At 41.2% G+C, this 17,814-nt stretch overlaps 1 protein-coding gene and 1 long non-coding RNA gene across 4 annotated transcripts in view; both read left to right on the top strand.

The window, feature by feature from the left end:
• Positions 1-17,814, top strand: part of LOC310764837 — a 392,409-nt gene that overhangs the window by 203,339 nt on the left and 171,256 nt on the right. The gene's annotated exons all lie outside the window — the stretch shown is intronic.
• LOC310764493 overlaps positions 1-17,814 on the top strand; it is a 76,629-nt gene that overhangs the window by 42,756 nt on the left and 16,059 nt on the right. For all 3 annotated transcript variants that reach the window (XM_083618588.1, XM_083618586.1, XM_083618587.1), the window contains 7 exons: positions 1,215-1,388; positions 2,758-3,157; positions 5,356-5,518; positions 9,425-9,536; positions 11,621-11,711; positions 12,867-12,953; positions 16,049-16,201. In XM_083618588.1, coding sequence (XP_083474714.1) covers positions 1,215-1,388; positions 2,758-3,157; positions 5,356-5,518; positions 9,425-9,536; positions 11,621-11,711; positions 12,867-12,953; positions 16,049-16,201 — 1,180 coding nt within the window. The remainder of the gene's footprint in view (positions 1-1,214; positions 1,389-2,757; positions 3,158-5,355; positions 5,519-9,424; positions 9,537-11,620; positions 11,712-12,866; positions 12,954-16,048; positions 16,202-17,814) is intronic.

Below are 17,814 nucleotides of genomic sequence, written 5' to 3'. Positions count from 1 at the left end.
CGCATCTGGTCCTTCAGGGGCACAGTTACCCCATTCAAGACCAGGGAGTCCCCCACACCCACCCGCCTCCTGTCTCCCCAAAACAGTACTACAGTCTTGTCAGGATTCAACCTCAATCTGTTAGCTGCCATCCATCCTCCAACCACCTCCAGGCACTCACACAGGACCTTCACCACCTTCAAGGGCAGAGAAGGTCAGATGGGAGCTATCTTGAGCGTTATCTTCTAATGTAGGGATGGGGAACCTGTGCCACTCTGTATATTGTTGGACTGCAGTTTCCATCAACACTAGCCAGTATGGCCAAGGGTGAGGGTTGATGGGAGTTGTAGTCCAACAACCTCTGGATAACTAGAGGCTCCCCATCTCTGGGTTATACCATAACCAGGGAGCTGTCATTGAGAAGACCCCTCCCCACTTTTAATAGCCAGAATAAGAGTACAGTTAACCATTGAAAGAAAGACAGATTTGGAGATAACTGAACACAGCTACTCTATTTTCGGGCTAGGGAACCTATAGCTATTTAGATGTTGCTGGGCTACATCCCTGACTATAAGCTAGGCTGGCTGGAGCTGTTGCTGTTGGCACCTGTCTGTCTTGGAAGATAATGGAAGAGTGTACCTTTGGGGGTAAAGTCAAGCCATCAGAGACCCACAGGGTCTGCTGGTGGGCCGCAGGTTCCTCATCCCCAGGTTTGTGCAACAAAGAAAATGTTTTGCAATATCTCTTCTTCATTTTCAGTCCGATGCCTATCCCTGAATTTCTATCCTGAAGTTCTTTTTAAAAAACAAACCTCTTATTAATTATAGTGTTCATTTCAATTAGAAAAACAGAGTTCACTTAATAAATTTAATTGAGAAAGCACAGAGCATTATAGCCCCGTATTAGTGAAACCCCGAACACTTCAAATGTTTCAGATGCCATTAAGACAGACTAGCAATTCACAAACCCTTTTAACCTAATAAATACAAAGCATAGAGCACCAAGATACATCAAAACACTGTAAATGTTTTAGGCTCCATTAATGAGGAATCTTTTAACCTCCTAAGTTGATTCGCAAACCATAAAACAATAAGGTCCTTCGCAAATCCTTTTAAAAGAAATTATTTTCACCAGTATGAAATGTGTATTTTTGCATTGAATCAAAGGATCTACATGCACCTAACTACCTGGGTGTGCCAGCACCTTTTCTCTTCTTTTTCTTTTTTGTCCTCTAGACACTTTGTGCAGCTGAGCGAACAGGAGCTGAGCTTACATTGCATCGACCAACGCCAGATGGAGACGGTGGCTCCTGTAGCAAAAACAATTAACTTGTCAAGTGGAGATGCAGTTGTCAGCGAGGAGGATGGTTCTGGCACCTTCATGCTTCGAACAAAGGAAGCCAAGTACTTGTAAGTGTACCTAATACAGCGGAAACAAATGGAATAATAATAATAATAATAATAATAATAATAATAATAATAATTTATTTATACCCCGTTCAGCCCAGAGGGTCTAAGTCAAGGTTGCACAAGTGGTACAAACCATGCTAAATGATGCTAGTGAGCTTTGCATAATGTTCTGTTGTGAATGCTGTGTAGGGAGGAAGAGAAACACACACACATGTCAAGATTGCTGAATCACAAAAAACAGAAAATTACTCTGGCTAAATTTGCACCATACATTCTAAGCACTACGATACCACTTTAAACAGTCATGGCTTCCTCTGTAGAATTCTGGGATCTGTAGTTTGTTAAGGGTGCTGAGAGCTGTTAGGAAATCACAGAGCTACAATATGCAGATATTCCTGGGAAGAGAGATTGACTGTTAAACCAGTCTAGAGATTATTGCTCTGGAAGGGGGAATAGGAGTCAGTGAGACGAGTCAGTGAAACAAAGCTGTGGGGAGTCATTCGTGAAGCCATTTCTCCTTGAATTGTTGCATCGGTTTCACATAAGTTTGATCACCTTTTCTTGCCAGCTGTAGTCTGCACACACATCAGTTACCACACATTAGATATCACATTGTGACATCCATATACATGTACACCCAAATTCAATAGGCTCTAATATTACCCTGGAGATTGTGTGAAAGAGCTGAAGGCTTGGGAATAAATGAATTGTTAGAAGTTTTGCTTTCTTAGTTTCCCTAAAAGTAAAGCTAGGCATGCGAGATTAGTCGCTTGAATCCAGATACACAATTTCAGCATTGAATATATGATTGGATGTGCATGTTTCATTTCTAAAATAAGAGGTGCTAAGTTTTCATCACTTATTGATGTGGGAAGGACACTCTGCACATGCTCAAAAGCATGTTAATATGCTGGACATATTTCAGTTCCAGTTCCTAGTGGCTAGCCAAGTCGACGTATCTCAATGTCAAAAGCATTCTGTTCCTTGCTCACAAACCAAAGAAGGATTAATTAGTAAATTGGCTCACGTGAAAAATCTAAATGCTGGAGACAGTGTTTAGCTGTAGCTGTGTCTTCGCAGACTGTAGAAATGTTCCATTTGACCCCAGAGGCCACAAAATTATACGGAAATTGTTCACCTGAGTCAATATGTTGCAATATATATCTTTATATCTCAGCACTCTTGTTTCCTTCAAAGTCTGAGCAATTAAGTCAGCCTGAAAAGGTCAGAGTCAGCACTGCTGGCCTTCTTGACAAGTAAAACTGTCTGTAACATCAATGGGCATGAAACAGAAATGGTTGTGGTTTTGCTTATTGGCATTTCATGTGCACTATTTTGGGTTCACAGACTCACCGTTTTTGAATTGTAGATTCCAAATACCCTTTACTGTCCAGAACAACAAACTAGAGGACATTGCCAAGCTCCGAAATGAGTGGATGCTGCTCATAGACAGATACTGCTCATTGCCAAAGGCAGAATCCCTGACTCAGGGGAACGTCTCAGATGCAGTATGTGAGGAAGCTCACTGTTTAAATGAAGGGAAGATGGAACAGCCCATCTGTTTCGGTCTGGAATCTCCTACAGCTCCAGAGGCTGTGACTTTAGCCCACACTCTCCAGGAGAACCGTCCTTTGGTTCCAGCATTGGGTCAGCTTCCTGGAAGAACGGCAGGTGGGAAAGCCCCGCCTCCTTTTCCCAAGTTGTCCAGCCAGCCTCCAACATCAACAAGAACAAAAGCCTTCCACTGGGAAGTAGTTCCTCAGGAAAAGGTCTGAAATTATATTTTGCATAGAACAGGGCGCATAAAATCCATGAGTGTTTGATTCTCTGTTGTTGCAAGCTGTCATCATCATAATCATAATGTGGTTTAACACGAGATTGTTCATCCTTCTACAGAATAGAAATGCTGTCCGTGCTGGAATTTAGCAACAAAATAGAGAAAGCAAGTAGTGTACCAGGGTGACCACTGAGGTTCTTTCCAGATGTTTTGGACCAAGCTTCTCATTGTTTCTCAGTATGGGAGTATGGGAGAAAGCATCCACACCTGGAGGGCACCGTTGGTTACCCTTGTAGTACATACACCATGTCCCCCTCACATGCCCATTCAGATAATCCTGACAACACAAGTGATGTAAGCCTCCTTGCAAAGGAGAATATTGTGATCATAGTAGGCATTTAATGGAATTAAATTGGCGGGTGGGGAACCTATCCTTGCTGTCTTGAGTTCCTTAGGAGGTAAAATGGGCAAGAGACGAACACCATTGGTTAATAAATAAATGTTGGGAATAATCTATAACCATAGTCCCTATCCTCTTAGAGGAGAGCTGAGCAGAAGCAGCCAGCATTCCATAGATCACGTGACAGGTGGGTGGATCTGGCCACCTGCTAATCAGCTGATGGCATCGGGTGCCAGGAAATGGTAACTTCAATATGCAGCTGCAAGATTCTTCCTTTGCAGTCCCAGCTTGAACTGCAAAGAAACATGGCCTGAATTCAAGAAGTCAAACCGCAGCTGCAAAAATTCTACCCCTGCAACTATGGCTTGAATTGCAATGGAATATTCATTTGAACTCAAGCCATGTCTGCAAAAGAAGAATCAAGAGTCCATTTAGAGTGAACTCCTGATTCTCCCTTTTGAATGTGGTGCTTTTCCAAGTCATGCTTTTACCCATAGCTGAAGTCATCTGATGCTGGGTGATGGACAAGTGGCTGTGGCTTGGCTGACATGGCCCTTGGGCCAAATGGGAATCACTTGTGGGCCTAATTAGGTCCATAGGCCAGGGGTTCCCCACCACTGTCCTAGATGTAATGACTCATGATTCACAATCACCCTCTACCCCATTGAGGGATGTGGTAGCACCAAGCCACAGAGAGGTCATGATCCTATTTTGTGGGTCAAGCTCTTTTATGGCCTATTTAGATGGAATCTCCACCCTGCCCCCTGCCCCCCACATACAGTCCCCTGGTAATCATTCAGTTGGAGGAATACAGTGAAAAACACTATGATGGAATTCAAGTTCTACATGGATTCCTCAAGAAGAATCCCCAAACTCTTAGCCCCATGGGAATCTATTGTCTTTTTATGGTTATGACTGTCCATAAAGAATGTCATAACTACCATTTACACATCACAGGGTGACCTCAGGAAGAAGGTACTTGCAGTTCCTAGGACTCCTCCTATATGCTCAGTTAGGTGTTACAAAACCCATTCAGGAACATGGGATCCTACTTGGATGTCCTATAAGATAGTTATACCTCACCAAATCCTATTTTTTTGAATCATGGAATTCTCTAGTCTTGGGCTTCTAGGCTAATTATTAGCCAAGTTTGGTCTCCACTCATAATTAGTTTCGCCGCAGTTTCAAAACTGGCATATTACACTTCCATGGCTGACCCCTTCCCTTTCTGGCTGAAACTTACCTGGCAGCAGTGGTAAGGAGGGCTGTTGCAACCTTCATTAGTTAGGCCATTATTAAGTGACAAGACTGGTGGGAAATGTTGTTTCTATGGGGTCTTCACAAATATCCTGGAAACTACAGTTCACCAGAAATCAGCTACCAAAAGATACATAGGATATCTATAATTCTGAGGGTTCCTGGGGCTTCTACTACATTAAGGCTACATTTCACCATTGCAGGTACGCTTTTTTCGGGGATGGGGGAATGTGTCAGAGAGGAGTATGAAGGGTCTGCAGGACTCATCATATTCCCTAGTGGTTGGAGGATGTGTTGGGAGTGGGGATACTTCTCATTGCTTTGTGTGTTTATAAAAGCATCACTGAAAATATGACGAAACCTGGAGCTTGGAATATGTGAGCTTAAAATGAACTAATTTTGGACACGAGCTGAACTGCGTGCAAAGTAGCTTGCATTAGGTAAGCTCATTCCAAATCAATCCTTGGGAACTTGCCTGTCCTAATTATAGAGATGCCATGACATATTTACTTACAGCGTTTTAATATTTTTAGATAGAGAAATCAATCTGGACATCCTGCCACCTGGGCCAGAAAACCATAGATGTGGCTCGGCTTCACAACCAGTTTCGTATTCAAGAAGTGGTGGGAACTCATGGCAATGAGCCTCTCCTGACACAACAAATCATGTTAAACCCCAAAATTGCGCATAACTTCAGTAAGTGTGAAAATGTCACTTTGCTTACTAGGAGTAGCCCCTTACTCATGATTCCTAAGATTTTTAAGAGGCTCAGAAGGAAATGCTGCAGAATTTCAACTGAATTTCAATAGTTGTAAGAAGAGCAGTCCATCAAATGTTTTTTTTTTTAAAAAGATATTTATTGAGATTTTCCATTTTATACAAATCAAAAAGAAAGAGAAAAAAGAGGGGAAAAAAGATTGAAAGGAAAAAATATTAAAAACACATAAATTTCATATCATATTTTCCAATAACATATTTCCTTGACCTCCTCATACCTCCCCTTCTTGTATTCCAGTTCAAATTATTCATCCAGCAAATCCTTATCTCATAGCATTACAGCTATAAACCTTATTTTCAATCCATCTTCTTAAATTATTGTAACTTATACTTTTACTTATGTACAAAAAAGAACTGTTTTTTTCATATTCTTTTGTATCATTACAGCTAATAACCCCTTAATTTCAATCCAACATCACTCAGTGTTCCTTAATATTACAGTATTTTTGCAAATAGTCTTTGAATTTCTTCCATTCTTCTTCTGCCGATTCTTCTCCCTGGTCATGGATTCTGCCAGTCAATTCTGCCAGTCCCATAAAGTCAATCAATTTCGTCTGCCATTCTTCCAGAGTGGGTAGGTCTTGCGTCTTCCAATACTTTGCAATGAGTATTCTTGCTGCTGTTGTAGCATACATAAAGAAAGCATACATAAAGAAAGTTCTATCCTTTTTTAACACCAATTGGCTGACCATGCCCAGGAGAAAGGCCTCTGGTTTCTTCACAAAGGTATATTTAAATACCTTTTTCAATTCATTATAAATCATTTCCCAGAAAGCCTTAATCCTAGGGCACGTCCACCAAAGGTGAAAAAAGGTACCTTCAGTTTCTTTACATTTCCAACATTTATTATCGGGCAAATGGTAAATTTTTGCAAGCTTGACTGGGGTCATGTACCACCTGTATATCATTTTCATAATATTTTCTTTTAAGGCATTACATGCCGTAAATTTCATACCTGTGGTCCACAACTGTTCCCAGTCAGCAAACATGATGTTATGTCCAACATCTTGTGCCCATTTAATCATAGCAGATTTAACCGTTTCATCCTGAGTATTCCATTTCAGCAGCAAGTTATACATTCTTGACAGTGTCTTAGTTTTGGGTTCTAAAAGTTCTGTTTCCAGTTTAGATTTTCCCACCTGGAAGCCAATTTTCTTGTCCAAATTATAAGCCTCCATTATCTGAAAATAATGAAGCCAGTCTCGCACCTTATCTTATAGTTTCTCAAACTCTGCAATTTCAATTTGTCATCTTCTTGTTCCAAAATCTCCCAATATTTTGGCCACTTGGCCTCCATATTGAGCTTTTTCTGAGCCTTCGCTTCCATTGGTGATAGCCACCTTGGGGTTTTATTTTCAAGTAAATCTTATCCTGTGATCATTGACATAAGAATATAAGGAGAGACCTCTTTATCAGGCCAAAGGTCTACCCAGTCTAGCATTCTGTTCTCCTAGTGATCAAACAGATGTGTGTGGGAAGCCCACAAGCAGTTCCTGAGTGCAATAGCTCTCCTGTAGCAGATGTTTAAAGGAATACTATCTTTGATCCTAAGGTGGCGCTGTGGGTTAAACCACAGAGCCTAGGACTTGCCAATCAGAAGGTCGGCGATTCGAATCCCCGCGATGGGGTGAGCTCCCATTGCTCGGTCCCTGCTCCTGCCAACCTAGCAGTTTGAAAGCACGTCATAGTGCAAGTAGATAAATAGGTACTGTTTAGGTAGGGAAGGTAAATGGCGTTTCTGTGTGCTGCTCTGGTTCGCCAGAAGCGGCTTCATCATGCTGACCACATGACCCGGAAGCTGTACACCGGCTTCCTCGGCCAATAAAGCGAGATGAGTGCCGCAACCCCAGAGTCATCCGTGACTGGACCTAATGATCAGGGGTCCCTTTACCTTTATTTTTGATCCTGCGGTAGTACACAACCATCGTGACAAGTAGTCATTGATGGCCTTATCCTCCATTTCTAATCCCCAATTTAAGCCATCCAAGTTGGTGGTCATAACTACATCTAGTGGTAGCAACTTATGTAGTTTAGCTGTGTGCTGTGTCAATGAGTGCTTTGTTGTTGTCCTGAATCTCTTGCCATTCAGCTTCATCTGCTAACCCTGAGTTAGGAAGCTGCCTTCTACTGAGTCAGACATCGGTCCATCTAGCTGAGTACTGTCTACACTGACTAGCCGAGTCTCCACAATTTCAGACAAGGGTTACCCCCTACCCGCTGCCTTTCTGGAGATGCCAGGGATTGAATCTGGGACCTTCAGCATGCAAAGCAGATGCTCTACTGCTGAACTTTGGTCCTTCCCTCAAGTACCAATGGATGAGTCTGTCAACATCAGTTTCTCATTTTTCCAGTTTTTAGTTCTCCGTATTTCTCCATCAAATTGTGATTTTTTTAATTTAATTTTTAATTTTAAAAAATCCACATGAAAATTTGTAGACATTTTGTATTTAGCTTTGACAAATATGCATATTTTTGTAAGCAAATTTCTCCCATATATTGCACTTTTGCATGTTATTTTCACTGCTGTGTGCTTTTTAATGCATGCAGGCACACTTTGTACACATTTTCTGGTTAGTGGACTGTACTGTAAAATTCAGAGAAGTGCAAAATTCAGAGAAATACAAATTTCAAAGGATAGTTCGTGTGTAAGCTTGAAAACTGCACCTTAGGTAGTTTCTCATTAAAATACAAACAAAACCAAGTTTCTCCCCCATGCCTACTCAAAAGTAAGCTAAACGCAGCAAAAGCAGTTCACCCTGCCCTTTATAATTACTCTAAATTTTCCTTTTCTCTTTGATAATTTTTGAATGCGTTTCCCCTCTCAGTATTGGAACATGGTCAAGAAGAAATGGGGGATAAAATTTTGTCACAACGCTAAATGTATGTGTGCTTTATAGTACTTCCCAGGATCCTTTGTAACTCTTGAGGCAGCTGCGCAAGGGGCCTCCAGCAAGCACAATTGGAAATCCTTTGTGTGAAGCATAAACCTGTGAAGGATTTGCATGAACTAAAATTGGAAGGGTGTAATCATTATGTTAATTGGGACACCTGGGCTGGGAAATTATTTCAACCATTGACTGGCACTAAAGTGGTGGTGGTGAGGAAGTACATTTTAAGATGTTGTTAGTGAGGATAAAGACATCTTTAAACAGTGCTTTTTAATCCTCCAAATTAGTCTTGTTTCTTCCAGGAAACCACTCTTTTCTGCTACGCAAATTGGGCAAGCCCCTGCTTTTAGCAAACTTACGACTCAAAACATGCTTGGGGGAAAACTGGACAAATTCAGGTGTGGGTAATTCAATAAGGGTATCACTTTTCATTCAGAGGCAGTGTACCCCTGTTTACTTGATGCTTTGATCACATGACAGTGAGAGCGATTGTCACCTTTCCGCCTTGTTTGTGAGCTCCCAGGGGGAGTTGAGTGGTCACTCTGGAGAACGAAACAGTGGGCTCTGTAAACTCAATCCCAGAATCAGCAGCACAATTTTTGTATTCTTAACTAAAATAATTTTCAAAGTAAGGTTTTGAGTGCCATCAGGAGACACTCTCTTGATTTATTCTTCTGACTAATGGATTGACTGCACTTCAATCAAATACATCCATATGGATACATCGATGCCATTCGTACTGGAATGCTAGGATACTATTTGTACAAGATATTAGAGCACTGACTCATCTTAGCTTTTAGTGGGCACAAGCACAAGCTAATTCTGTGGGCTGAACAACAGTATAAATGTCCCAGTGTTCTTTCTCTGCTTCCTCCCCCCCCCCCGCTCCCCTGTGCATTTATCTACAAGTAATCAAAGAACCATTCTCCCCCTCCAGACATTTTTCTTAAAAGTTTCCGCATAAAGCCAAGCCAGCTGAAAGAAAAATTATACATTATACATGAAGACAGTGGTGGACTTAGCATTGAGCAGATTACAGCACTAAGAAGGTAACCTTTTGGATAGAATTCTTTATTTATGATAGATACTACTTTTTGAAAACAGCATCATTTTGGGCAAATGAAAGGAGAAGCGAAAGGATGTGTTTACTGAAGCACCTGATGTACCTAGCTCCTTGCATTGGAAATTAGGGATGTAACTTAAAAAAATACATATGCTCTATTACTCATTGTTCTCTGGAGGAACCGTAAGCCACCTAGCTGCTTGTAATGCTGAGCTTTAAGCAAAGTGAGCAACAAAACAATTCAATCCAGTTGAGCCAAATGGCTTGGATTTAAAATAAATTAATCCCATGCTTGACATGATTATGGGCCACCCTTTTGCATTATTTTCCCCAACGCATCCAGAGACAGCTTGAAATAACTTTCCACAGTGCCTTAGGGACATAGGAAGCCGTCTTCTCCTGAGTTAGACCATTGGGTCCATCTATTATTTTTTTAAAAAACATTTTTTTATTAAGTTTTCCATTTAACAATCCAATCATATCACATTAATTATTCCAAATTATACCAATATATATTATAAAGTCCGAAAATTTTGCCGAATTTTAAATTTTGTTGGGGGTTCCCATGTTTCGAGTTCAGTGAGGGTCCAATCATCTCATATTTCTGCTGCTTTTGATGTTCACAAATCCCATCTTCCAGTCTTCTTGTTGTTATCATTTTTCTTCTTAATAACCTCTGAGTTGTTTCCGCAGGTGAGTTAAACCAAACATTGTTATATTTCTGTGTGAACTTTGTAAGGCTCTCCTTAAATCATCACACACTGATCCAAAAGTCCTGCTCGAGCGGCAGGCGCCATTTTAGTCTGTTCCGATGTAAAAAAGTCTAAGTGTCTGCTCATTAATTTTCCCAGACCAGTTGCACCATAAATCAGTCATTCCAGGGGAGGGTTTGCCAACTCAAACACACAATCCAAACATGATAACAAAACAATGTCTCACTTCCCCCTTTGACTATCAATCTTGCAACTTAGTCTGTCTCATAATGGCGGATCCTGATTAAGAACTGCGGACCATTGGGTCCATCTAATGCAGAATTGTCTACACAGATTGGCAACAGCTCTCCAGGGTTCCAGGCAGAGGACATTTCTACCTGGAGATGCTGGGGAATGAATCTGTGGTTTCTGCATGCGAAGCAGTTGCTCTAGCACTCAGCTATGGCCCTTCCCTGTTCACCTCTCTCCACTTGCTTTGTGTGCTTGGACTGGGAAGATTCCATGGTGCTGCTTTGCAGACTATCCGAGGCAGGTGAAAGAGGCATGTGGATTTACAGTGGTGCCTTCTGGGTGATGTAGACTCCAACTCCTGCCAGCATAGCCAGAGGTCAGGGATGATGGGAGTTGAAATACAGCAGCATCTGAAGAGCATTATGGTGGGTACCCCTGTACCACAGTACCTACTCTAGCAGTCACAAGGGGAAAGGAGAATACAGAGACTGCTGAAAGAACTCTCTGCGTGTCAGAACAAGTTTGTGTTGCTTGGTCTAAATAAACAGGGAGGTTTGATTGGTGCCAACTCTCTGTGTTCTGAATGCCAAGCAAAGGGCTATTTATTCAACAAGACATTGTTTTAAACTCTGACATTTAACTGTGCTTTTATCTGCCATGTTTATGTTTGTATTGCATTATGGTAGGTATTGTGGCTTTTAAGTTTTGTAAACAGTGCAGGCAATTTGACTATGAGGCAGCATAGAAATGTATTACATCAAACAAACAAATGAACACTGCTAGAATTTGTTCCACCTGTGGGAAGGCCCAATGAAACAGTTCTAGCTGTTGTTGTTTTCCCAATCTGAATGTGGGCAGAAGAGGAAAAATAGACATATGGAATGTAGTTAATTATTCAAGATGGCAGTGGTTAATGGATTTGAAACAAGCCAATACAAAAATGCTGTATTTTCCCCCAATTAATTAAAATGGGCAAACGTTCATTGTTGTTTACTCTGGTTTAGCACACAAATGAGTCCATGTTTTTAAGTATTCTATTGAAATTCTTACCATTGTCTAAAAAATGCCCATATTTGACACTGATGTCTTGGAACCAGGAATGCTAATTTGTATCGATTTCCCATAGATACCAGCCCACCGCGAAAGATATAGAAATGTACACGTCGTTCAAAGGGTCTCCTTCAGAACTGCATCTGGTGGATCAATTTATGCTAGAAGTAAGAAGTATATCTACGGTTTAAGTCGTGGTTTTGTACATGCCATATTGTCTTCTTCTTGCTCTCTGTTGATTTTATGCTGAATTTAAAACTTGGGAAAATGCAACTCATCGAACTTTTTTGGACCAAAGAAATCCTTTGCAGCAGCTGGGTTGCTTTATTTATTCAGACATCCTGATCTGTCTCCTAAACACAGAAGACTGTGCAAAAGACACAGTGTTAGATTATTAGAATTAAGTTCAAACTGAAACGTTAAAAAGAGCACTTCTAAAATATTTCATTTGTGTTTTTTAAAGTACAGAACAGCAGTTGTGTGACTTAAGGTCAATGCATTGTTGAAGATGCATGTCTAGCTGATATGCCCCAAGGTGGGAGCTTTTACCTAGGGTTATAGTTCAATATGGATAAGTCTGGTCCCAGGTTTCGCGTCCAACATCTTTGCTGGTGCTATGCCACAACGTGTCCCCAAATTTCTCAAAAGTTTTCTTCCACTGCAAAAGAGGCTGTCTCATTCTCAGGACACTTTAGAATTTTTTTAAACATTTTGTGGCTGTGGAATTGAGCTTTCGTAATTGTTGCAAGGTGGCTGTGGGTAGAATGGGCATATGCATTTTTCCTTTCCATTTCTCCAGCACTTTGCAGTCTCTTGGCTCTCTATGGGAAAAGCTCTGTCATCTTACTCTGAGTAAGCTGGCCATTGAGCAGACTTCAGGGGTTTTCAGGAAACAGGAAGGCTGCAGAGTGCAGACTGCTGGAGAATTAAACTGAAGATTGAATGAAAGGGCACTCACGAATGCTGCTTCACTACCTTGTAAATGGGTGCCTTGAAAGTGAGAGAAATTCAACAACAACCCTGTAGCTCATGCATGGGAATTCCACCAATTTCCCTCTCCCTTTCCATTTTGATCATTTTTGAGCACAATTTTCTCATGAATTGATGAGCTGGTATCAAATGAATACATTCCATCGGAGCAAGGATTTATGTTTGCTCAGTGGAACTTCCCTTCATCTCCTTCTTCCATGCATACTCCAACCCCTCTTCAAATCTGCTTCAGAGGGTTGTGGGAACCCCTAGAACAGATTTAACAAGGCAGCTTAAAATTTTCTTATGTAGGACAACAAGAATCTTTTCTGAGTTTCCTTTCCTTTATGCAGATGTGTAAAATACCTAATTTATGCAAGAAACTTGACCTCTTGCATTCCATTCGTGAACTGCCAGAATCCATGGCTGAACTGGGGCCAGTAAGTATCATACCTTTATTTCTGTGGGTAATCATATTATATTTGTTTGTGTGTGTGCCTTAAATAAATTTAAACATTGAGCTTGCTGTACTCCTATCCATACTTACACTGGATAAAGTCCCTTTGTACTCAGTGGACTGGGATGAATCTGTCAAACTTGCTTTCTCTTGGTGTTTTTGTTTTCCCCTCCAGTTGTAAGTCCACATTAGCACATCAGTTTAGATATGCTAAATCGAAGTTATCATTAAGGGAACCAAAGGCATGTTATAGCCAAACATAAACAGGCAAATATAAAATAAACAGAAGAATTATACATTTCAATACGTTCTTTTGTATATGTTACTTGACTGGAGAACTGCATTGCAAGCTTTGGAGAAGCACAAATTTTGAGGGATGGCTGTATTTTGGTTTGCATTTTGTTCCAGGAAATGAGAATTAGGTAGGTTCACCTTTAAATGTGAACTAAACTGAATTTCTGCCCCCCCCCCATCCTTACTCCTGAGTCAACATGCTTAGGGATGCACTATAAAGCACCAGATGCCCTCCATGTCAATTTTAAAAGCCGGCGTGTCTATCTACGTATGTGTGTGAGCAGAGATTTTCCTTGGAAAAAGCAACTCACCCGTCATGTCGTTGACATTCATATTGTAATAATGCGGGCAGCCTGATGTATAAGTTGTCATTTCACTGCATTATTCAAAAGAAATGTGGGGAAAGGTTTTGATGATCTATGTGTTGCTCCTGGATTTGATAGCCAAGAGAGTCATAACTAGCATGAAAGTAAATTTGAGATCGTCTAGATTTTGAAATACAATATGCGCTACCTGCTGGGGTATCTAAAATAGCCTTGGGCAAGTCAAAACCTGAGAGAGTTCATTAGCGGAAATAGCACCTCCAGTAGGTAATACCTCATGAACGATGACACAGTCCATGCCAATCAGAACAGCTGATACCTTGTAGATATTGTTTGAGATTTAATTTTCGAGATATTTGTCATTCTTGTTTACCTATGGAAACACAGTCTAGGTGCCCAAGCAATACATCCAACATTGACTGTTTTGTTTTACATAATAATGAAAATCTGGTTTGGGGCTCAAGGTGTCCACAGTCTCAAAAAGACTGCCAATCATCCAGTTTGAAGAGGCTGCAGGGAGGGAGCTGAACTTAACCTGAACCCCAAAGGCTGGTTCAAAGAACCTCCTGCATTGTGTCAATTGCAACTAAGCATCAATGCTAAAACCTCTCTGGAGCCTTGAACCTGAACTAGAGCCAATTGCTCCCAGATACTGGTTGAAAATAACAGCTCTCTGTTGGGTGCTCCCAATGTCATTCTATTTTTGGAAAAGCAGGTATGGGGCACCAGTTTTGATTGGGGTCACAGCATGAGGAGAGAGACACTTTTCCCCACACCATAGCCCTGGTCCAGATTACATACACCCCTTATTTAATTGGAGCTGCTATAACTTGTGGATGGGAAAATATGAAAAATTAATTTTTAAAGTCCACATGTTTCTCCCTCTATGGCTAATAGCAGCTCTAGGGAGGCAATCCTTCTTTAATTAATGAGCTCAATAGAAGTAAGGGTGAAAAATATACATCCATATTGGGAGAGACAAAAGAAATAAAGAAAAAAGAATATCCAACCCAACAAGATCTGAACAAGTTAAAATTGCACATCCTTTTTTCATTATGGAAATCAGTTTTGAAAGAGCACACTGGGGTCAAAATAAGAATGAGTTGGGATTATTGACAAGTGTACACTGGGAGAGTAAGAGAGAGTAACCTTTTGCACCCTGTTTTTGCCCTACTGTGTAGTTGCAGAAGCAGTGATTTGCACAAACCCTCCATAGGGAGACACCTGTGTTCTGGGTGCAGGGGGACATATGATTATGCACACAAGTGGCAGATAAGACAAGCTACTGCCTGTATTGAATATTCAGGCTGCTATTTCTTTCTGCTGATTTTTGAAACTAACGGTGTATCTCTTTGAGAACACAAAGCATGAAATGACTGGCACATTACCTGCCAATAACGTGTCAAGGGCCATCAAAGGCTGCTACTTCTAAGCAAAAGCAACTTTGCAAAGGGGTAACATGAAGTGGAAAAGTTGCAGCAATGGTGGCATATTAACCCTTTCCTTGCCTGTTGGTTTTCTGCTCAGAGTTGCCCTTTCACAGCTCTTATTCTGCCTGTGAGGTCCAAAAAGCAGACTTTTTCTTCACAGATCCTTCAATCTGTCTCTGTCACCCTATAGAGGAGGGAAGGGGAGGGAAGATTAGGAACACAGAAGCAGCACAAAGAGTCCAGTTACCCCTTCTCACCACCTTTTCTGCTCCAAATTGCCCTTTCTGAAGCTGCTATTGTATGTAATTACTTTCCATGTCAAGTGTAGCCAACATGGTGCCCACAGGACTAACAGAAAAGCAGCCTTGCAGGACAAATGGGGAGGCCTGTGGGGCAATCTTGGCCTACCAGTTTCCTCGCCTGTTATAGCACAAAAGTGCCTCTCCACATAGCAATAAACGTATTAATATTTGGGAAGCATTGCAGGAACAACTAATAATTGTGAGCCAGTGTGGTGTAATGGTTAAGAGTGGTAGACTCATAATCTGGGGAACCGGGTTCGCGTCTCCGCTCCTCCACATGCAGCTGCTGGGTGACCTTGGGCCAGTCACACTTCTCTGAAGTCTCTCAGCCCCACTCACCTCACAGAGTGTTTGTTGTGGGGGAGGAAGGGAAAGGAGAACGTTAGCCGCTTTGAGACTCCTTCGGGTAGTGATAAAGCGGGATATCAAATCCAAACTCTTCTTAATAAAGTGGTCCAGTATAAATCTACCACTAATCCATTATTATTGCATCAGTGACATGTTGCACAATGTGCCCACAAGCGAATGCCAAAGATCCCTGCCATTACAGTGCGTGAGAATGTAGCAATCTTGACTATGAAGTCTTCATGGCAGATCCCTACAGAGGCCCCTTTTATGGCTTGAGATTCCCGTGGTCTAGATTAATTCCTGACTGACCAGAAACAATGCAGAGAGCCCCATTTAGTCACCCTTGACAATTTAATCAAACGATGCCTCCTTGTGTTCCAGCTCATAAACCAGAAGATCAGGGCATGCAAACAGCTGCAGGACAACCCGAGATTTGTTGCTGTGCTGGAATATATCTTAGCCATTGGGAACTACTTAAATGAAAATGCTGGGAGAGAGAAGGCCAAAGGCTTTCAGCTGTCTTCTCTGGCTAAAGTAAGTGGTTTTGCTGGGGAAAGGCTTGGATTGTAGGAGAGTACAATTTCCCTTTAAAAAAGTGTTTAAATCTCTCTCTTTTTCTCCTGAGTGCAGATAAATAATACAGCAATGCCATTCCCTTCAGATGAATGTTTTCTAGATGCTCCAAACCCCTCAAAGAAATGCTGAGACTCAGTGCAAACTACTCTGGCAAAGTCCAGACCCTCCAAGTGTCCCTATTTTCCAGGGACAGTCCCAGATCTACAGAAGCTGGCTCAGTTTCTGATTTGATCCTGGAACGTCCTGCTTTTCCTTAGGACGTCTCCTATTTTCATTGGAGAAATGTTGGAGGGTATGGAGTTATGTGACCCCTGAGCCAAGAAGATAAGTAACTATACAACCTTTAGGAGACATCTGAAGGCAGCCCTATATAGAGAAGTTTTTTAATGTTTAATGCCTATACACACACACACACACACACACACACACACACCATATTTACTCGAGTCTAATGCACCATCGAATCTAATGCACACCTCAATTTTTAGAACCTTGAAACCAAAAAAAGTATTTGCTGGTGAATGTAAATGTGCCATCAAATCTAATGCACACCCTAATTTTCACAATGTAATTTGGCCCAGAAAGGTGAGTACAGTTTTAGATTTGAGTAAATACAGTATATTGGAAGCTGCCCAGAATGGTGGCTTCCATCTGGTAGTCTCCACATTGCAGGAATATCATTTAAAATGTGTGGACATCTGCAAATAACAAAATTTTGTCCGAAACAGAAATTAATAAACAACAGTTTCTGGCCAGAATTACGATGCAATAGGATATGCCCATGTAAAAGTGACTTTTTTGGTTGTATTATCTGTGATCCATTTGCAGGACTGATGATTTGCCTTTGAAAATGTTGGCAATAAGAACAGTTTCCTTTGCCTCAAACTCTGTGTTTGGCTGCTCCTATTACTGACTGCATAGTCTCTAGGCAGCCTTGAACCTTTAAGCATATTATCAAATTCTGCCACATCTCTAAATAGAAGTGGAAGTTATTTTCCCCCACCATGGCACTTCCCAGGGATTTCAGTATATTGAGTGAATGATTTATGATGCATGCGACAATTCAGAGCCCCAATTTGGATGTTTGCCTTTTTTTATATTTCTGCTGAACTACCACATTTATCATTATGAAAAATATCTACAAAACCTTACTGTGCCAGACGACATCTTTCTCCATCCCACTACGGAGACTTAAAGCATTGTTTTACATGAACTATTCTTACTGTTTTACACTGGAGTGTGAAACCTTTTGTCACTGTCTAGGAAATATATATGTCCCATTTTCAATGTTAAAATCGTCCAGTGGGTTACTCCCAAGACCACATTACCTGCTTTCCTTTTTGTACATGGGTGTACAGCTAATTTTGCCAGTCAAGCCCCCTTCAGACATTTTCTCTCTCTGTATTTAAAGCATATGTGAGGGAGCAGCACCCTCAACACCTCCATCCCTGCTGGCAACACCTTAATACATTCAAGTTTTCTGCGGAAGATCAGAGAACCTGTGGAGCATCGGGAGTCAACTTGATGCCCTCCAGATATTGTTGTTCTCCAGCTTTCATCAGCCTCAGCCA

This window comes from Podarcis filfolensis, assembly GCF_964270895.1.
Source record: "Podarcis filfolensis genome assembly, chromosome: 6".
Lineage (NCBI taxonomy): Eukaryota > Metazoa > Chordata > Lepidosauria > Squamata > Lacertidae > Podarcis > Podarcis filfolensis.
The sequence above is the reverse complement of the archived record's forward strand: the minus strand, read 5'-3'. Positions and strand labels throughout refer to the sequence as shown.